General features: G+C 36.2%; 4 protein-coding genes and 1 pseudogene across 5 annotated transcripts; all 5 read left to right on the top strand.

Moving 5' to 3' along the window:
* Positions 1-4417: 4417 nt before the first annotated feature.
* Positions 4418-8731, top strand: LOC103855979 (zinc finger CCCH domain-containing protein 55-like). The gene is made up of 13 exons (XM_018657099.2): positions 4418-5115; positions 5213-5392; positions 5505-5684; positions 5767-5870; positions 5953-6183; positions 6264-6566; positions 6647-6699; positions 6801-6975; positions 7153-7262; positions 7333-7448; positions 7546-7755; positions 7852-7989; positions 8084-8731. The coding sequence occupies exons 1-6, from the start codon at positions 4418-4420 to the stop codon at positions 6530-6532; spliced, it is 1662 nt and encodes a 553-aa protein (XP_018512615.1). The 3' UTR covers positions 6533-6566; positions 6647-6699; positions 6801-6975; positions 7153-7262; positions 7333-7448; positions 7546-7755; positions 7852-7989; positions 8084-8731.
* On the top strand, positions 7241-8239 carry LOC103855980 (O-acyltransferase WSD1). Its single transcript, XM_009133038.2, has 5 exons — positions 7241-7262; positions 7333-7448; positions 7546-7755; positions 7852-7989; positions 8084-8239. Exons 1-5 carry the CDS (start codon positions 7241-7243, stop codon positions 8237-8239), a joined length of 642 nt encoding a protein of 213 aa, XP_009131286.1.
* Positions 8732-9844: 1113 nt separating the features above from the next.
* LOC103855978 lies at positions 9845-12873 on the top strand (annotated as a pseudogene).
* A 3301-nt stretch (positions 12874-16174) lies between these two features.
* LOC103855977 (O-acyltransferase WSD1) lies at positions 16175-18789 on the top strand. Of its 2 annotated transcripts, none has more exons than XM_009133034.2 (7): positions 16175-16422; positions 16898-17470; positions 17560-17620; positions 17778-17890; positions 17969-18178; positions 18261-18398; positions 18513-18789. In XM_009133034.2, exons 1-7 carry the CDS (start codon positions 16234-16236, stop codon positions 18666-18668), a joined length of 1440 nt encoding a protein of 479 aa, XP_009131282.1. In that variant the 5' UTR covers positions 16175-16233; the 3' UTR covers positions 18669-18789. The 2 variants fall into 2 exon arrangements, with proteins under 2 accessions (XP_009131282.1, XP_033142474.1); XM_033286583.1 differs by having other exon boundaries at positions 17560-17652; positions 17786-17890.
* Positions 18790-19058: 269 nt separating this feature from the next.
* LOC103855976 (THUMP domain-containing protein 1) lies at positions 19059-20971 on the top strand. The gene is made up of 7 exons (XM_009133033.3): positions 19059-19182; positions 19270-19389; positions 19523-19951; positions 20031-20170; positions 20262-20382; positions 20468-20608; positions 20705-20971. Exons 1-7 carry the CDS (start codon positions 19129-19131, stop codon positions 20783-20785), a joined length of 1086 nt encoding a protein of 361 aa, XP_009131281.1. The 5' UTR covers positions 19059-19128; the 3' UTR covers positions 20786-20971.
* Positions 20972-21031: the final 60 nt, after the last annotated feature.

Below are 21031 nucleotides of genomic sequence, written 5' to 3'. Positions count from 1 at the left end.
AAATTTAACGTTATTAAAATATAATTTATTTTTTTTATTCATAAGATACAACTTTCAAAATAATTTGACAATTAAAATAATGGATGTAAGATTTAAAATCCACTATGTAATTTGTTATTTGAATATCACAACAAAAAATTACATAGCGGTAGAGTTTAGGTTTTTTTAACTTTAAGTTTTGAGATTATTTTTTAGTGTTTAGGGTTGGTAGAGTTTTAGCGTTAGATGGGATTTATGGTTAGGTTTAGGTAGGGTTTTAGGGTTAGGTTTAGGCAGGGTTTAGGGTTAGCAGGATTTAGGGTTAGGTAGGGTTTAGGGTTAGAAAGGTTTTAGGGTTAGGTAGGGTTTTTAGGGTTAGGCATGGTTTAGGGTTAGGAAGGGTTTAGGGTTAGGTAGGGTTTAGGGTTAAAAAAGGTTTAGGGTTGGTAGGGTTTAGGGCTAGGTAGAGTTTAGGATTATGTAGGGTTTAGGGTTAGGTAGGGTTTAGGGTTAGGTAGGGTCTAAGGTTACGTATGGTTTAGAGTTAGGTAGGGTTTAGTGTTAGACAGGGTTTAGGGTTATGTAGGGTTTAGGATTAGTAGGATTTAGGGTTAGTGGGGTTTAGGGTTAGTAGGGTTTAGGGTTAGATAGGGTTTAGGGCTAGAAAGGATTTAAGGTTAGAAAGGTTTTATGGTTAGGTAGGGTTTAGGGTTAGTAGGGTTTAGGGTTAGTAGGGTTCAGGGTTATATAGGATTAGGGTTAGGTAGGGTTTAGAATTAGGTAGGGTTTAGGATTAGAAAGGTATAAGGTTAGTAGGGTTTAGGGTTAGATTAAGGGCTAGAAAGGGTTTAGGGTTAGATTTAGGACTAGAAAGGGTTTAGGGTTAGGTAGAGTTTAGGATTAGGCAGGGTTTAGGGTTAGGTAAGGTTTAGGGTTAGAAGGGGTTTAGGGTTAGGTAGAGTTTAGGGTAGGAAAGGTTTAGGGTTAGGGTTAGGTAGGGTTTAGGGTTAGGTTTTAGGTAGGGTTTTAGGGTTAGGTAGGGTTTAGGGTTAAATAGGGTTTAGCGTTAGGTAGGGTTTATGTTTAGGGTTAGGTAGGGTTTAGGGTTAAATAGGGTTTAGCGTTAGGTAGGGTTTATGTTTAGGGTTAGGTAGGTTTAGGGTTAGGTAGGTTTAGGGTTTAGGTAGTATGAAGGGTTTAGGGTTAGGTAAGGTTTAGGGTTAGAAGGGGTTTAGGGTTAGGTAGAATTTAGGGTAGGAAGGGTTTAGGGTTAGGGTTAGGTAGGGTTTAGGGTTAGGTTTTAGGTAGGGTTTTAGGGTTAGGTAGGGTTTAAGGTTAAATAGGGTTTAGCGTTAGGTAGGGTTTATGTTTAGGGTTAGGTAGGTTTAGGGTTTAGATAGTATGAAGGGTTTAGGGTTAGGTAGGGTTTTTAGGGTTAGGCAGGGTTTAGAGTTTGGTAGGGTTTAGGGTTAAAAAGGGTTTAGGGTTGGTAGGGTTTAGAGCTAGGTAGAGTTTAGGGTTATGTAAGATTTAGGGTTAGGTAGGGTTTAGGGTTACGTAGGGTTTAGGGTTAGGTAGGGTTTAGGGTTAGGTAGGGTTTAGGGTTAGTAGGGTTTAGGGTTAGAAAGGTTTTAGGGTTAGGTAGAATTTAGGTTAGGTAGGTTATGTAGGGTTTAGGGTTAGTAGGGTTTAGGGTTATGTAGGGGTAGGGTTAGTAGGGTTTAGAGTTTAGGGTTAGAAAGGTTTAGGGTTAGTAGGGTTTAAGGTATAATCCTAAGCATTATTTTAAACCAAACCTTAAACCCAACCTAAACCTTTCCTACTACCTAAACCCTAAATCCTACCTAACCCTAGAGCCTACCTAAACCTAGACCTTAACCCTATCTAACCCTAAACCCTACAAAAACCTAACCCTAATCCCTAAACCCTTCATACTACCTAAACCCTAAACTTACCTAACCCTAAACGTAAACCCTACCTAACCCTAAACCCTATTTAACCCTAAACCCTACCTAACCCTAAACCCTTCCTAACCCTAAAACCCTACCTAAAACCTAACCCTAAACCCTATTTAACCCTAAACCCTACCTAACCCTAACCCTTCATAACCCTTAAACCCTACCTAAAACCTAACCCCAAACTCTACCTAACCCTAACCCTAAACCCTACCTACCCTAAACCCTACTAACCCTAAACCCTACTAACCCTAAACCCTACCTAACCCTAACCCTACATAACCCTAAACCCTACTAACCCTACCTAACCTAAAACCTTTCTAACCCTAAACCCTTTCTAGCCCTAAACCCTACCTAAACCTAAACCCTACTAACCCTAAACCCCACTAACCTTAAACCCTACTAACCCTAAACCCTACCTAACCCTAAACCCTACCTAATTCTAAACCCTACCCCTAAACCCTACCTAACCCTACCTACCCTAAACCATTTCTAACCTTAAACCCTACCTAACCCTAAACTCCTTCTAACCCTAATATTTATGTATGCATCCATAATATTTTTTTAAACGGATTTTTCTTTAACTAATGTATTTATTGTAGTTTTAAATATATTATAGTTTTCGTGCACTTGATTAAATTTTTTTGGCGTTGGTGGTATTTGAAGTGGTTGAGAATCTGAATGGATATTTACTTTCATAAAGTTTTTGGTGTATGTTTAAAAATAAAAATTTATAAAGGCTTTTAAATCATATGAATATAATATTCAACACACTACTGTTGACTGTTTATATACTTAAAATTCTGAAGTAGGTAATTGCAAATTTGCTTAACTCATAGTTTCTTTGCTACTTTATAAATTATCACAGGATAAGGTACATATGGTAAAAATTGCTTTGATGATAATATAACGTCCATATCGTAATGTGTGTGTGTTTTTTGTTTTATCTACTATGTATTAACAAATAATTAACTCAATATATATAGATTCATTACTAAAATAAATATTAAAATAACTCAATATGATATTTTTAATTATATAATTAAAAAAATTATTTGATTAATATTTAATTATATAATTATGTTTTTAACGTTTTACTAAAATACGTTTTCATATAACAATACAATATATATATATTATCTTTTTTAATTATAATTTTAGATTTTGGATAATTCAATATTCTATTTTTAATTATATAATTAATAATTTTATTTAATAAATATTTAGTTATAGAATTTATGTTTTTAACTTTTTACTTAAAGACTTTTTCAGATAAAATACAATATATACAGAAGTTATCTCTTTTTAAAATTATATTTTCAAATTTTGGATAATTCTTACTATTTTTAATAATAATCAATTATCTAATCAAAATCAATTAAAATTTCGTTCTTATTTTTTTAATTTATTTATACATTTTATTCATTAAGGGTTAAACGATATTAACCACTCTAACTTTCAACGTGAGAACTCCATTGCGAAAATTTACTTCGCAAATAATAGTTTTGAATTATATAATTAAAAAATTTGTTTGATTGATATTTAATTATATAATTTATGTTTTTAACGTTTTACTAAAATACTTTTCAGATAACAATACAATATATATATAGAAATTATATTTTTAAATTATATTTTTAGATTTTAGATAATTCTTTTTTTTTTTGAGAAAAGGCTTTGCATATAACTTAAACGGTCTAGAAGACAATTGTTTTATGGGCTTTTTGCAGTATTCAATATTCTATTTTTAATTATATATATTAATAATTATTGCAACGTGAGAGTTTTATTGCAAAAATTTACTTCACAAATAATAGTATAGATAGATATTTCCATCGTTGAGAAAAAGAGCAACACAATTTTCTTTATGAAGCCGTCGTAATTACTAAATTCAACTAATGAAAATAAGGAATGCAAGTACCGAATAAAGATCTTTTGCAATCTTAAAAATTCCTTATTTGCATTTAATTAGAATAAAAAATGTTGACAGAACATGAATAGAATGTGCTGAGGTGTATAATGTGGTTTTATTTCTTGACAGCAAATTATTTGTTTTTTTTAATTTATTTTACATCTAGAAGACGTCAAATAAATCCGACCTAATTAAGAATCTATAGATTGTCAAACCTATACTAATTACAACACAGTCTGTGTAACAAAATACTACAAAATCAAAATTTAATTGAAGGAAATTACGGTTTCCTATAAAGTTGAATAATGTTAAAAGAAGAAACATTTCCCCAAGTGGTCTCTTACCAGTGAGGAGAGAGCACCAACTGGAGCGATAAAGATAGGAGTGAGACTGAACTCAATTTCAAAAAAAAAAAAAAAAATCAAAACAAGAAGCGAGCGAAGAGGAGGGAAGATCTCCCTCTTTGATTCTTTCTCAACTTTGCTTCAAAAGCTCTGATCTTTCTCTTCTTCTCCTTAGAAACACTAAGAGCAGCATCCAAAGTTGATTACTTTACTTGGTCGGAGAAGCCATGGATTCCGGCGACCCGACAGCTTTGCTTTTAACGAAAATCAGAAGCTTGGAGCCAGACTACGCTCCGAAGATCATCGGATACCTTTTCTTACAGGATTTCTCCGAGAAAGACTTGATGCATCTCGCTCTTGGACCTGAATCAGTCCTTCACTCCATTATCTGTAAAGTGAAAACTCAGTTAGGACTTTTATCGAACAGCTTATCCGCACCTTCTACTCCCCCGTCTCCTTACCCTATCTCTCGACCACCCATTAACGGAGGACTCTCTCACTCTAATGGGTTCATGGGTTTCCGGCGAAACTCCCCGCCGTCTCCTTCTTCCACCTCTCCCTGGTCAATCAACTCCCAAAGCAACGGAGACTCTGCTACTGTTTTACTGGATGATCAGCAGCTAAACGATTGCCTTTCGTTTCTCGACGATTCGTGTGAGAAAACAGAGGATGTTTTTGCTGATCCTATCGATAACGGAGAAACCCATCTGCACAGGAGGAGTTTCTCGGCTGATAACGTTGACGGTAATGTCATTGCCACTGATTCTCCGAGGAAAGTTGAAGACTTTATGAGGCAAGAGGAGATGATGAGGTTGAAAATGGCTTATCAGCGTCAGAGGCTTGCTTCTTCTCAGATCCTTGGTAGGGTTCCTCAGTTGCCGTACGATAAAAGAATGGACTTTCTCTTGCATCAACATGCTCACAGGTATATAATAGAATATGTTTTGAGATTTTTGGATAATTTTTTGGTTTAGTTTATTTTAAAGTATTGAGCTTTGTGCTTTCTTTCTCCTTTGATGCAGAGATGGCGGACTGCGTTTTGGTGATGAAAGGTATTGGAGCAGCAGCCCAGGGAGGCTTGAGAGGATGGAACTAATGGCGATGCATTATAATGATATGTCAAACTCTGTGGCTAGACAGGTTTACTTGACGTTCCCAGCTGAGAGCACGTTTAAGGATGAGGACGTTGCAGCTTACTTCAGGTAAACCATCTCTGTTCAACTAGTGTTGGATGAAGATTATACTTCTTGTAAGATTTATATGGAATAATCAGATTAAACAGTCATTATTGACTTGTTTTTTTTTTGTATGAAGCCTTTTCGGAACAGTGCAAGATGTGAGGATCCCATACCAACAGAAGCGTATGTTTGGCTTTGTTTCATTTGCCCATCCTGAGACTGTGAAGGTTGTACTAGCTAGAGGGAATCCTCATTTCATTTGCGACTCACGTGTACTTGTCAAACCTTACAAAGAAAAAGGCAAAGCCTTGGACAAGTATGGTGCTTTTTTTTCCCTCTTTGTAGTCTTTCTTATTTGTGTTTCAATGTGTCATTCATTGTAAATGAAATGATCACAGGAAACATCATCATCTGCTACAACAGCAGATTGAGTTTGGGAATCACTCCCCATGTACCAGTCCATCTGGGATTGATCCTAGAGAACAGTCTGATTTTCAACTTGGTTAGTCCCAGTTTCCTTCTTTTCTTAGGTGTTTACGTTCTGCATTTGTTGTTAACTAACTTGTTTTCTTGCTTTGTGGTAGATTCGAAGATGTTCTATGAGAGGCGGGAGATGATGAGAAGGAAAATGGAGCAAGCTGATCGGCAGAGGGCTATTGAGTTTGAAAGAAGACGCTTCATTAATTTGCAGCTTCCTGAGTTCAAGAATCATCACCGTGGCTTTTCTGTGGGGTCTCCTGGTTATTTTCCATCTGCCAGCAACCAAAGCGCCGATATTCAATCTGAACTCAATAGTGCCGCTGATGCTTTTGAAGGTTGGTGAAGTGAGCGCTCTTAGTTTTGAAATTTAAGAAGCTTTCAATCTCTTTATTGTTGTTGATTTGTGGTGTGGCAGTGGTTGATGATACCACCGTGCTGCATCCTTACTCAGTAACCGATCCAAGGAGTATTAACAACGATAATGATTCAAACGGTGCAAAAGAAAGGACCAATGAGAGTGAACCTGACACTGGAAGCAATATAGAGCTTGTTCTTCCTAGTAACCTCTTCCCTTCTGCAACATCTACCGATGATTCTGCTGAAACTAATGCAGATGCTGGAGTCTCCGCCTCCTCTAGTTATGGAAATGACCATGAACCACCAGCCACTACCTGTATTACCTGATGCAGTAGGCTATTTCACCTCATAAATGCCAAGGGTCAGTGTACTCCCTAATTGATTCTTCCAATTTCTTTCAAGCTATAGATGGATAACAATCCCTTTTTTAATCTGTCTCAGGTTTATTTTTTTCTTATGGATAAGATGAGGCTACCTATGTGTATGAAATAACGGTAAGCATCTTTGATCATCGATATTATAGAAGCCGGGAATGAGTTCATACAGTGTTTATTGTTGATGCTCATAACTTTTTCTTGGTTTGGGATTTGTGCAGACAAATTAAAAAAGGCATACACAACGAAGTAGGATAATGTAAATATATGGAGTAGAGAAAGAAGGTAGGAGAGATGATAATATGTTATGAATATCGCAAGTTTCGTCTGGTGATAGTATACTACTAACAGTCAGATGCGTTGGAGATACTTAAAAAAGAAAGACAAATCTATATGGTAACTTTCTTTTGTGCTATTATTTCTCTTTGCTTGGGTTGCTAATGTGGTTTGTGTGGTTAATAAACCCACAAGAGTCTCTGATGTAAGAAAGAACAATAGAAGGTTCTGTAACTTTATATATTTAAGTACTAAGCTGTTTCGTATACGCGTCCTGAATCTGTCATTGACATGTAGGAAATGAAGACCATACATTTTAGAGACTTTTGTAGTCTTGGACACTGGACGAACGGAACCAACACTAAAAATTTGCAACTACTTGACAATGATAACTAAACTGAAACGGGGTACGTATACGACGTTTTGGATCTATACCTAATGTTTCACACGTGTAAATCTTGTTTCTTGATAAACAAGGGAACAAGAAAGAAGAAGAGAACGGAACACTGACATCGTATCCGAACCATCTTCCAGATAGACCACGTTTCCGTGCAGCTTGTACAGTAAACATGAGGTCGAACATCGGATCCAAGGTTAGATATTATATATATATATATATATATATTGAATATATACATGTACTAAAACTTGTATTGTTGTCACTGACAAGCAATATGTTATGTATAAAAGCCTTTGGCAGATATGATGGCCCAGGATTCTAAATGCAGATGGGGAAACTACTTCGGCTTTATCATCTTGCCTTTTCACATGGGTTTACAAACCGATCCATTGGTCTATCTAAAACTATCCAAATCCATGATGGCTCGAAAGAAGCATTCTTATCACGCTTTACTAGTGTATTTTAGTATCAAAATCGCCATAAAAGTGTTTGGAACTAAGGTAAATAAGGTGATTAATGAACTTAATTAACTAGAGATTTGCTTGCTATTATCCGGACAATAATAACAATGTATCGCAATATTGTTATTATATTAGGCAGCAGCAACAATATTGAACCGACCCGTGAAGAATTTAACTACATGCGTTTCAAACATCGTTGGTCCCATGGAGGAAATCAGTTTCCGTGGCCATCCTATCACTTATATCGCTTTAAGCTCTTACGGACACTCACAAGTACGTAGTTTTTTTGGTTGGTTTTTGCATAATTTAATAATCAAAGGAAGGCTGTTTTTTATGAACTTGCTTTCTGCGTATTTGTGTTTGATAGCCGTTGTTGGTACATTATGTAAGTTATGCGGGGAAGATGATAATCTCGTTAGCGGTTGATCCTACAATCATACCGGATCCTCACAAGATATGTGATGATATGGAAGTGTCACTCAAGTCAATGAAAGCTGCTCTTTCTGAAAGAGGGTTACTTTAAGGCTTGTGAGTTGTGAGCATTTAAATTAAAGCGTGTATATCTCATTTATAAGAATGAATCAATATTTTAATCTAGTTTTATTATATTATTTAAATTAAAAATTATAAATGAAATTGATTTTTTTTATAGAAATACATTTGTCGTAAAGCATCTAATAATTTTAAAAAAAATTCATTTGAGGCTTTCATCTCTTATCTCTATTTTTTCTTTAATTATTTTCAGATTTTACTACAAGTATACATATACACATGTCTGCAGAGTAATGTCAAGGTCGGCCGGTCCTAGTTATTGAACAACAAAAAGTGTTAAGAAATGTCTCAGATACTATAAAGTTACATGCAATGCATACAACAGCCTGATCTTCTAATATGTGAAATATATTTGCAAATAACGTGAAAACTATTGTATTATACGTATAGATATTATATCAACGGCATTGAAAAGAAATACAAACTCTAAATATGCAGGTTTAAATTATGTGCAATTTTTTTAGCAAAAAAAAAAATATGTGCAATTTGTTTTAGCAAAAATAAAAATTATGTGCAATTTTTTTTAGGTTACAAAATCGTTTACAACTTACAGAATTAAAATTTTAAATTTATACATACAATGTTATCCATGATATATTATTCATATGATAGCATCAAAATACATTGTCCACATTCTGTTATTCAAAATACTTTATTCACAGTACTGTATCCATAATATGTTGTTCATGATGTTTTTATGATATATAAAATAATAAAATAAATCATAAAATATAAAAAAATAGAATTACATCTCATTGTTCAAATTTATTTCTTTTGTATTTTTCATAATGTAGAAAATGAGCACACAAGACTACGAGAGATAAACTATTACTTTTGGTCTTGGAAATAAAAAGAATTCGAATATTGGTTGGGTATACTATATAAGCACATGAGTAACATTAACACAATACTTTTTCTTACAACTTGCATAATGTTTTAATCACAACCACACAATCTTTAAAAAATACGTCTACAAAAAAAAAGGTATGCATGTTAGTATTTTGTTTTTTGTCACGAAGTATGCATGTTAGTAAATGTCAACTAAACATAGTTCAATTCATATCCGATTGCTTTTTCATTTGCTTTCGTCGTAAGGAAAAATATTTTTGTCAGCTTTTACACGAAAACAGCCCAAAGTATTCTTTTTTCTAAAGATGTCTTTTTTGATCAATTCCAGAATTGTCTTATAATGTAAATATATGTCTAAAAGTGTAATGCACTCTTTAGAAAACAGCAGAAGACGAATGTAACTGACATTGACATGTAGGAAATGAAGACATAATACATTGTAGAGATCTCAAATGCAAAATAAACTTAAAATTATGACTTTTCTAGTCTTGGATACTGGACGAACGAACCAGCATACAAATTTGCAACTAATTTGACAAAACAAAATAGTCGTCTCGAGTAGCACCCCCCCCCCCCCCCCCCCCCCCCCACCCCCCCAACAATCAACCAATATAATTGATTTCAAACTTGATCCATAGGCGACCATTTGTCTCGAGTAACACCCCTGGCAATCTCCACGGTAACCTTGTTTGCTTCACGAGCGTGAATCTTGTAACACTTCTTTGGTAGGTGGTGTATTTAATAACCAAGTAGGCAAGGATGACATATGAGGCATCAAAACAATTGTTGTAATTTTGTTAAAAAGAAGTTAATGGTCAATCAAAGTCACATGAATGTAAAAGTGTTACGTTACTATGGTTAGACAAATATTATACTTTTTCAGCCCGACCACTTGTGATTTTCATTGTTTGTTTGTTTGTTTGAAGAACACTTGCATATAATCAAGGGCGGATCCAAGTGATTTATTTAACTGGTGCTTTTAGTAGATGCATGTGCTTTTTAGTTCATACTATATCTAGCTACCCCTATCTACCTTATAAATAACAATATATAAGATAGAAGAGATAGGAATCATCGAAGATGAAAGAGAGAATGACGGATGAGGAGGAGGAGCCGCTCAGCCCGATGGCCCGTGTATTCCAATCGCCAGACGTAGACTACTGCGTCGTCACCATCATGGGCTTCAAAACCAAGATTTGTCCAGACGTCCTTATTGATGCCTTGAAGCATAATGTCTCCAAGCTTCCTCGTTTCTCCACCAAACTGGTACCAACACATATATAGACCTAAAATAATGGCTATGTCGGGGACATCACCAAACCTAATTTTTTACTTTTGTCGAATTATATTTCTGATATTTATATAACTGTCCTAGTAGTTAAAAAAAAAAGCATAACATCAAAATTATATACATATAGATTTTTTTTTGTTGCTGTTGAAACAATACATATAGATATCGACTAGAATCTTTGCACAGGGCTTCTATATTGTTTAAGATGATCCTGTTTTTATACATCTAAACTTTTCTCCAAATTTTTTTTTTTTAAATCCTCCTAAATTGTTCTTGGGATTTGGTCTAATTAATTTATCTTTAATTAATAGACTGAGAATGGTGCAAAATGGATAGAGGCTAAAATCAATGTACAAGACCACGTGGCTGTACCATACATAGATCCAGAAGAGATAGGTGAAGATGGACAAGGCTTTGTCGATGACTATATCTCACGTCTCACGATGATTCCTCTTGATAGATCAAGACCCTTGTGGGACATTCACATCCTTAACGTCAAAACCTCAGATGCCGAAGCAGTCGGTGTAATTAGATCTCACCATTCATTGGGAGATGGAATGTCCTTGATTTCCCTCATGCTTGCATGTACCCATAAGACATTAGACCCCCAAAATACTGCTATTCCTTCCTTGAAACGGCGTGAAACGGTGCTGCATGGCCTTAGAAAACAAGGCTGGTTCTTAAGGTTGAGATGCACCGTTTGTTCTATAGCGACACTGCTTTGGAACACACTTGTAGATATGTTGCTTCTTTTGGCGACTGTCTTGTTTTTGAAGGATACAAAGACGCCTCTAACAGGTGGTGAAGATACCGGGAGGAATCGAAAGAGATTTTATCACAGAGTTATCTCTTTGGATGACATAAAACTTATAAAGAACGCTATGAATATGGTACGTTACGTACAGTTTGTTTTCATAACTATAATTTGAGGGTTACTCTAATATATATACAGTGGATCTTTAACTCATCTTTCGACTGTTGCTAGAGTATCAACGATGTTCTAGTTGGAGTTACACAAGCTGCTCTTTCTCGTTATTTGAGCCGGCTATATGGTAAACATAAATTCAATATATATGATGTAAATACTCCCTCCGTTTTTTATTATAAGTCATTTTAGAGAAATTTTTTTGTGCCAAATTATATGTCGTTTTCGGTTTTCTATGTAAAATTTATTAATAATTAATGTTGTATGACCAATGGTAATATATCTTATATTTTTCTATTGGTTGAATTGTGGTTAGGTAAATAATTAATGATGTTTTTGTTTAGAAAATATAAGAAATTAATGGTTTTCTTAATCTACGTGCATAGCTGTAAAACGACTTATATTAAAAAACGGAGGGAGTATGTAATATTAAGACTTAAGAGTTAACTTTCTAGCCTTAAAGTTAATTCTAATATAATGAAAATAATAATACGTGTTCGATCTATATCTAATGTTTGACAGCGTGTATATCTTGTTAGTTAATGAACAAGGAAAGAATAATGAGGAAGATGACGGAGCATTGACATCGTATCCGAACCGTCTTTCCAGATAGACTACGTTTCCGTGCAGCCTGTGCAGTAAATCTCAGGTCGGACATCGGATTCAAGGTTAGATATATTATTATATATACACCTCATCAAGCTTGTATTGTTGTCACTGACAATCAATATATGTTATATATAAAAAGCCTTTGGCAGATATGATGGCCAAGGATTCAAAAGGCAGATGGGGAAACTACTTTAGCTTTATCATCTTGCCTCTTTCCATCGGTTTACAAACCGATCCATTAGTCTATCTAAAACTATCCAAAGCCACCCTGGCTCGAAAGAAGCATTCTTATCACGCTGCACTAGTATATTTTATCATCAAAATGGTCCTAATGGTGTTTGGAACTAAGGTAAATAAAGTAATCAATGAACTTTGTTTGCATTTATCCGGACAGTAGTATATAACGCAATCTTGTCAAATATTATATTAGGCAGCAGCAACATTATTCAATCAACCCGTGAAGAATTTAACTGCATGCGTTTCAAACGTCGTTGGTCCCATGGATGAAATCAGTTTCCGTGGCCATCCTATCGCTTATATCGCTTTTAGCTCTTACGGACACTCACAAGTACGTAGTTATTATTTTTTTTTTGGGTTGTTGCATGATTTAATCAAATGATAGGCAACTTTTGCTATTCCTAAACTTATGTATTTGTGTTTGATAGGCATTATTGGTACATTACATAAGTTATGCGGGGAAGATGATGATCTCGTTAGCGGTTGATCCTACAATCATACCGAATCCTCACAAGATATGTGATGATATGGAACAGTCATTGAAAGCGATGAAAGCTGCTCTGTGGGAAAGAGGGTTACTCTAAAAGCGTGTTTTATCATATTTCTAAAGTTTGTATTATAGATCAATTTAAACTTTTTATAAGAAAACAGCTGTTATAAAAGTATTTTATGGGTTCTCATATTTTTCATTTAACATCTTGTCTTTTTTTATAATTATTATTTTCATTTGATTTATTTTACAATATTCATTAAGATAGTTGCTGAAATCTACAGATAGACATGTTTATAGCATTTTAGACCAAAAAGTATATGTTTATATAAATACATGTCTGCAGAAGTGCAGATTAATACCAAGGGGACCGGTCATAGTTGTTAAACAATGAAAACAGTGTTTAGAAAATGACAAAGATTTTAGAGTGTGCATACAAATCATACATAAGCCATGTAGAATCTAATGTGTGAAATATAATTGTGATCTAACAATTAAATCATGTGAACTATTGTATTATATATGTATGATATTACACAAAATTGAATTAAAACTCTAATATGCAGATTAATAAATTTTATGGAAAACTTTTACTATGTCTTTTTTTTTTTTTTTTTGAAATACTTGGAAAGAATAACTATATGTGGATTGCACGAATTACTCTGGACCATTCCATAAACTCATGATACCTTAGCTTAATTAAAAACAAACCTTTGATGTATTACAAAGTCGTTCACAACTTACATAATTAGACACCTGAAATCGTTGTCGCTTCGGTAACCAATTTTACTGGTATTTAATTTCCAATTCTAGGTGTGGACAAAGGCTTTTTAATCTCTGAGTTTAGACCCATCTCTTGCTGCAATACAGCTTACAAGGTTATTTCCAGGCTACTCTCCAACAGGCTAAAGAAAGTGCTGCCTTCTGTAATCTCAAACACTCAGTCAGCTTTTATCCCCGGAAGGCTACTAGTGGAGAATGTCCTCATGGCTACAGAGCTGGTCAATGGGTACAATTGGAAAAACATCTCAAAGCGATCTTTACTTAAAGTCGACCTGAAGAAAGCGTTTGATTCTCTCAATTGGAGCTTCATTCTACTCATCCTACGAGTCTTGGGGTTTCCTGAATCTTTTGTAGGTTTGATCGCTGAATGTATTACAACCACTCGCTTTTCGGTCTCAGTTAATGGTGAGCTCGGAGGATATTTTAAGGGAGCACAAGGATTAAGGCAGGGAGACCCTCTGTCCCCTACTTATTTGTCCTTGCCATGGAAGTCTTTGCTCAAATGCTGAACAGAAAGTATGCAGAGGGAAGTATCGGGTATCACCCAACAGCGTCGAACCCCTCAGTAACTCATCTGGCATTTGCAGACGATATTATGGTATTTTTCGACGGTCAATACGGGTCTCTCCAGCAAATAACTCTCACCTTAGAAAGCTTCTCCACATGGTCTGGCCTGTCAATGAATCGAAACAAGACGGAGCTATATGTCGCAGGAATGAGCCAGATAGAATCATCGGAACTAACAAGCCTTGGCTTCTCCCTTGGCTCTCTCCCTGTTCGCTACTTAGGCTTACCTCTTATGCACCGCAAATTGCGTATCTGCGACTATAGGCCACTCCTGGATCAACTAAAAAGGCGATTTTCATCTTGGTCCACAAGGGCTCTCTCTTTTGCAGGACGTAAGCTATTACTTTCCTCTGTGACCTTTGGTACTCTTAACTTCTGGTTCTCATCTTTTGTGCTGCCAAAAGGGTGTATCAGGGAAATTGAGTCCCTGTGCTCAAGATTTCTTTGGAATGGTAATATTACAAACAGAGCAGCTGCAAAGGTTTCATGGGAAACAGTTTGCCTCCCTCGTTCTGAAGGTGGTCTAGGCCTCCGAGACCTTCATACTTGGAACAAGACTCTTGCGCTCAAATTAGTCTGGTTACTTCATGCTGAAACTGAATCCCTTTGGGCCGTATGGACTAAGACGCACAGACTAAAGGGCGCCAGCCTATGGAGTATGGACGCAAAGAAGCAGTCCTCTTGGGTTTGGTCTTCCATCCTGAAGCTTAGACCTATGGCTGAGCAATTTCTTCGCTGTCAGATCGGTAATGGCGCCTCAGCAAGCTTTTGGTTTGACTACTGGTTGCCTATAGGCCCCCTCATTAAGTACTTTGGTGATGCTGGACCAAGACACATAGGAGTTCCTCTCAACGCCAAAGTAAGTGAATGTTGTACCCTCAATGGTTGGTCTCTGAGGCCAGCGAGATCTCACAAAGCTGAACACCTCCAGATCCTCCTCTGTTCAGTTCCTCTGCCCTCTTCATCCACTACCCCTGATGTCTACAACTGGTCTGTAAATGGCCAGTCCCTGGACTCTTTTTCAACTAGTAAAACCTGGGACTGTGTGAGATGTCGGGGCACTACAGTAGATTGGGAATCTACTATCTGGTTCAGCGGACACATTCCTAAACATGCCTTCAATATGTGGGTGGCGAACCTTGATAGATTACCAACTCGATGTCGATTAGCTGCTTGGGATATAACCATTGTCAAGACTTGTTTGCTTTGTAATCTCTATGATGAAAACAGGGACCACCTCTTTCTTCGGTGCCCCTTCAGCGAGCAGTTATGGAACATCATCATTAGGCGCCTCGGATATAGACCGTTCTACTTCCATACCTGGTCCGCTCTTATTGCTTGGCTTGACACTAGAGACACAACAAGCCCTCTCACACTTAGACGCCTTGCAGCTCAGGCAACCATATACAGTATTTGGATCGAGCGCAACAACCGTCTTCATCAACGCATCTCTTCTACACCGGCCAGACTCTGCAAGGATATTGACAGACTCATCAGGAATACAATCCTAGCAAGGAAGAATCGTAGCAACTTCGGTGGGCTAATGCAAGTATGGTTCAAACATACTGTCTAGTGTGATGTGGATTTTCTATCTCATCATATAAGCCTTTTGTTGTTTTTTATCTTTTTTTGGCATCAATCGGCTTTACCACTTAATTTTTTGTAAATTTACAACTCTGTTTCATTTTAATGATAATTAACATACTTATCAAAAAAAAAAAAAAAAATCCTTGCCAATTGCAGGCAGAGTTATTGATAGTTCCCCAAATGAAAGAATACTCTTTTCCAACGACACTGGTGGCAGTTTTTAGCAAACCAATGTAGGAGTATTAAATAGATGAACATGTAGATATGTTTGAATGTGCAAAGCAGCAGCGGCGCCATTTTGGGTGACTTTTCGCAACCACGCTCCATATCACCATTTAATAAGATGATAAGACACATGCACATGATCATACTAAATTATGTTTCTCATGGCACAAGTTGACCTTTTGAGTCCAGTGACATACCAAACAGAATTGAATGAAACTATTTTATTGGATGATGTTTCTCGTCAATCAAAGTATTAACAGTTAATCTATACTAACATTAAAAAATGTAATCGTATAGTTGTGAGAAAAAAAAACAACATTTTTCTTCCCCACCAATTGTACCACTAAAAATTTACGTTCTCCTTAAATAACACTGAAGACATGAGCAAAGAAACATACATCAATGAGGAAAGAGAGAATGAGAGAGGAGGAAGAGGAGCCCCTCAGCCCGATGGCTCGCGTATTCCAGTCGCGAGGCATAGACTACTGTGCCGTCACCATGATAGGGTTCAAAACCAAGATCAAACCTGCCGTCGTCCTTGATGCCTTGAAGCATAATGTCTACAAGCATCCTCGTTTCTCCAGCAAACTGGTACACACTTATGCATATCTACATATCTTGGAACCAGCGGTCGACGTACAATATAGACACGTTTATTACATAGCCAGCATGGTTATTTTTGAGATTTTGAAGGCCATATATAATTTAGTAAAACTTTAAAATAATTTTTTAAACAATATAGAAGTATGTTTAGTTTATATATTGCTTTATCGGTTTAGATTTCTCGTAGCTTTTCTTGTTGTTCTGTTTGTAATTTTGTAAAAACAAAAAAAAATCAAAAATATGAAAACCTTTGACAAAAAAGTATTTTAGAAAAGCCCTATTTGAAGTGGTTCGCTTAAAGTTTTCTTACAAGACATCATATATATGTTGGATAAGAAGTTGCACCAGGCTTCTAAATAGTTGAAACGGCCATGTTCTTTTAGACTGATATATGCACAGATCGTACCTAAATTCTATGTAGGATTTAAAAGTGTTTTTTCTACATTTGTCTTAAACGTCACAGTCTAGTGATGGTGCAAAATGGATCGAGACGGAAGTCAATGTAAAAGACCATGTAGTTGTACCATACATAGATCCAGAAGAGATAGGTGAAGATGGGGAAGGCTTCATAGATAACTATACTTCACGTATAACGATGAATCCTATGGATAGATCAAGACCATTATGGGACATTCACATCCTTAACGTCAAAACCTCAGATGCTGAAGCAGTCGGTGTTGTAAGAACTCACCATACGTTGGGAGATGGAACGTCCATGGTGTCCCTCTTGCTCTCATGTACACATAAAACATCAGACCACAACAGAGTTTCAACTACTATTCCATCGTTGAAACGGCGTGGAAGATACAAAAACAAAGGCTGGTTCTTAAGGTCGATGTTCACCATTGGATCTACAATGACGCTGATTTGGAATACAATTGTGGATATGTTGCTACTTTTTGCTACTTTGTTGTTTTTGAAGGATACAAAAACACATATCAAAGGCGGCGCAGATGTTGGGAGTAATCCAAAGAGGTTTTATCATAGAACTATATCTTTGGATGACATTAAACTTATAAAGAACGCTATGAATATGGTACGTTACACTTTGTGTTCATAACTATATTTGATTACTCTTTAATTTATTTCAGTGGATCTGTATTTCCTTTTTTCACGTGTTGCTAGACTATCAACGATGTTCTGGTTGGAATTACACAAGTCTCTCTTTCTAGCTACTTGAGCCAACGTATGGTACACTTTAACTTCAATATATATGATGTACTATCAGGAGCTATAACAATTAACTTGCCATAGAAAATATCCTAGCGTAACTAGATTGTGATACAAATCTACATCTAATGCATGTACGTATTACATGTATATCTTGTTTCTTGACAAACTAGACACTAAGAATGAGGAGGATGGAGCATTGATACCGTATCCGAACAACCTTCCAGGTGGAATACAATTTCGTGCAGGTTGCACGGTAAATCTGAGGTCAGAAAAAGGGTTGAAGGTTAGAGACACACACCTAACATTTTAATCTAATGTATAATCATGTACACTTCATATATGTTGTTGTTGTTGTATAAAGCCTTTGGCAGATATGATGGTCAAAGATTCAAAATGCAGATGGGGCAATTACTTCAGCTATATTGTTTTGCCCTTCTCCATCGGTTTACAATCTGATCCGTTGGTTTATCTAAAGTTATCCAAATCCATGATGGATCGAAAGAAGCATTCTTATCATGCCCATCTAGCGTATATGATGATTAAAATCTGCCAAAATTTGTTAGGAGCTAAGGTAAAATAAAGTGATCCATTGATCATTAAAAGATTTGTTTTGTAACTGTCATGAAAATATAACACAACTATTGTCACTCTAGGTAGCAGCAAAACTGTTCAATAGAACAGTGATCAACACAACAACAAGTCTTTCGAACGTTATTGGTCCCATGGAAGAAATCAGTTTCGATGGCAATCCAATCACTTACATTGCTACAAGCGGTTACGGACACTCACAAGTATGTAGCTTCTTTACTTCTCCTTCGTTGCATAAACTAAATAAATTGTACGTATATAGCTTAAATAAGTCGTTATTTTTTTCGTCCGACACATGTGTTTCTGTGTGTTGATAGGCATTGTTGATGCATTTCATGAGTTATGCTGGGAGGATGACAATCACGTTAGCGGTTGATCCTACAATCATACCTGATCCTCACAAGATATGTGATGATATGGAACAGTCATTGAAAGAGATGAAAGCTGCTCTATGGGAAAGAGGGTTACTCTAATGCTATCGTGAGCCACTAGCATCCATTTTAAATGTTTTTTTTGTAGTACCAACTATATCAATTTAGTCATATTTTTTATTTGTCTGATAAGTGATAATTTAAATAAAAAACAATTTATAAACTAGGGATCAAAATTATGTAGTACATGCCCTACGTAAATTTTCATTTCTGGATCTGCCATTTCGCGTACAATAAATACAAAATTTATAAACCAGAAGAAAATTAAGATATTAAAAAAGTTTAACTTGTTTTTTTTAAGAAAAAAAATGTTTATGTATTGAAGCCTGAAGAAATACGTTGGGGGAAGATGAACATAGTTGAGATTTTTTACTAATGGGCTAAGACTAAAGGCCCAATAAGACCGCACCGGCATGACCTAAGTTCATGTTTGCTTGTCAGTTGTCACTGTGTTTTGTCTAAAACTCAAGAAAAAAAAAAAAACCTTTCTCCGTCTCCGACGATGACTACCGGCGACCAGAGCAAGAAAAGAAAACAGCATTATCTCCCTCAAAATGTATTCCTTCTGTATCCCTCTGTATTATCTTCACACACTACGTTCTTCTCCGAATCTGCAGCTAATTCTCCTTGATCGTTGTTGCAGAGACCAGCGAAGAAGAAGGGAGCTTACCCTTTGAAGCCAGGTGTACAAGGTTTCTTCATCTCGTGCGATGGCGGGCGCGAACACCAAGCTTCTCAGGAAGCTATTAACGTCATAGATTCCGTAAAGTTCATCTCTTTTTCCCCTTTGATTGATTTAATCTCCTACTAACTGTTCATGTTGTGCTTAGTGTCTCTGTTTCTTCCATAAAGGTGATTTCTTTATTGAAGTGTTTCCTAATTGTAACGTGTTATAGTTTTTTGAGGAGCTAATGCATGGAACTGGCTTGAAAGTAAACTCTTCTGGGATGCTGGAGAAGCCAGTAAACAAAAAGGTTACATTTTCCTATAGCGATGATGAGGATGGAAATGAGGAGGACGGTGAGGGTGATAATGGTGACGAAGAGGGAAACAAAGGGGATGGAGATAAGACTGAAGTGAGAGAAGGCGGTAATGATCAAGTGAATGAGAAAGAAGTAGCAAGTGAAGTCAAACAGTTGGCAGAAACTAAGACTGCAAAGGAGGAAGAAGATGAAGTGAACGATCAAAACGGTGTCAAAGAGCCTCCAAGAAAGAAGACGTGCACGGAAGAAGCAAGTGAATCAACAAAAGTAAGCGTAAATGCAGAGAAGTCTATTGATAAGCTGATTGATGCTGAACTAAAAGAGCTCGGAGACAAGAGTAAGGTAAAGCAACTATCTATGAGTTTGTATGTTTTAAATCTCTTTGTGGATCGTAAGTGTCTTATTATTTATATTCTGACAGAGACGGTTTATGAAGTTAGACCCTGGTTGCAACGGTATTGCCTTCATCCAAATGAAAAGGAGAGATGGTGACCCAAGTCCTAAAGATATTGTACAGCATGGATTGACTTCTGCTGCTGCAACTAAAAAGCATATATCAAGGTTTGATCCTACTTTTTTTTTTTAAAATCGTACCAAGAATTCTATAACTGTTATGCCTTTGTTTTGCTAATATAGATCTTGTGACGCTTAGGTTCATCCTAAGACTTGTGCCAATTGAAGTGTCGTGTTACCCTTCAGAGGAAGAGATTTCAAGAGCCATCAAGCCTCTTGTAGAACAGTATTTTCCCGTTGAGACTGATAACCCCCGGAAAGTAATAATATACTATTAGCACCATTACTGTGTATCCCTTCCTGGATTCTCAGATGCTTATCCTCTCTCTTTTACTATTATTGCAGTTTGCTGTGTTGTATGGAGCGCGTGCAAACACAGGCGTTGATAGGATGAAAATAATAAACGCCGTGGCGAAATCTGTACCTGCCCCTCACAAAGTTGATCTGAGCAATCCAGAGATGTCCATCGTGGTTGAAATTGTTAAGGTGAGAACAAGGATAAGTGTTAATGTCTTGAGTTTTTGCATTAACAAACTGGTTTGGTTATAAACTCAAAATGGGATTTTGTGTTGCAATTTGCAGACAGTATGCTTAATTGGGGTGGTAGAGAAGTACAAGGAGCTGGCAAAGTACAATCTCAGGCAGCTCACGTCGACCAAGTGACAATCTCATTTTCTGTTTTGTTTCTTAAGAGTCCAAGACTAGGATGCTTCTATGTTTACTAGTAGTGTTATAGATTATTCTGGCTTATAACTTATGATCAATAAGATTTTCTCTTTGATGAGTTTGGCTGTCTATCAGCATAGAACATGTTTGGTTCCATGCAGTAACAGATTTGATTATGTTAAATGGTGTCTCCATCAAACAAAAACACAGGTTTCAAGGAAAGTAAATTTGAGCTGTTAACCG

This window comes from Brassica rapa, chromosome A03, assembly GCF_000309985.2.
Source record: "Brassica rapa cultivar Chiifu-401-42 chromosome A03, CAAS_Brap_v3.01, whole genome shotgun sequence".
In the NCBI taxonomy this organism is placed as follows: domain Eukaryota; kingdom Viridiplantae; phylum Streptophyta; class Magnoliopsida; order Brassicales; family Brassicaceae; genus Brassica; species Brassica rapa.
The sequence above is the reverse complement of the archived record's forward strand: the minus strand, read 5'-3'. Positions and strand labels throughout refer to the sequence as shown.

Excerpts from the sequence above, each read along its gene's own strand:
- LOC103855979 (XM_018657099.2), top strand. The coding sequence starts at position 4,418 with ATGGATTCCGGCGACCCGACAGCTTTGCTTTTAACGAAAATCAGAAGC. Across the intron at positions 5,116-5,212 it reads TTGCATCAACATGCTCACAG|AGATGGCGGACTGCGTTTTG; the intron begins GTATATAATAGA and ends CCTTTGATGCAG. Across the intron at positions 5,393-5,504 it reads GACGTTGCAGCTTACTTCAG|CCTTTTCGGAACAGTGCAAG; the intron begins GTAAACCATCTC and ends TTTTGTATGAAG.
- LOC103855980 (XM_009133038.2), top strand. The coding sequence starts at position 7,241 with ATGATAACTAAACTGAAACGGG. Across the intron at positions 7,449-7,545 it reads GGTCGAACATCGGATCCAAG|CCTTTGGCAGATATGATGGC; the intron begins GTTAGATATTAT and ends TATGTATAAAAG. Across the intron at positions 7,990-8,083 it reads GCTCTTACGGACACTCACAA|CCGTTGTTGGTACATTATGT; the intron begins GTACGTAGTTTT and ends TGTGTTTGATAG.
- LOC103855977 (XM_033286583.1), top strand. The coding sequence starts at position 16,234 with ATGAGGAAAGAGAGAATGAGAGAGGAGGAAGAGGAGCCCCTCAGCCCG. Across the intron at positions 17,653-17,785 it reads TTAACTTCAATATATATGAT|AATGAGGAGGATGGAGCATT; the intron begins GTACTATCAGGA and ends CTAGACACTAAG. Across the intron at positions 17,891-17,968 it reads GGTCAGAAAAAGGGTTGAAG|CCTTTGGCAGATATGATGGT; the intron begins GTTAGAGACACA and ends TGTTGTATAAAG.
- LOC103855976 (XM_009133033.3), top strand. The coding sequence starts at position 19,129 with ATGACTACCGGCGACCAGAGCAAGAAAAGAAAACAGCATTATCTCCCT. Across the intron at positions 20,383-20,467 it reads AGACTGATAACCCCCGGAAA|TTTGCTGTGTTGTATGGAGC; the intron begins GTAATAATATAC and ends CTATTATTGCAG. Across the intron at positions 20,609-20,704 it reads TCGTGGTTGAAATTGTTAAG|ACAGTATGCTTAATTGGGGT; the intron begins GTGAGAACAAGG and ends TGCAATTTGCAG.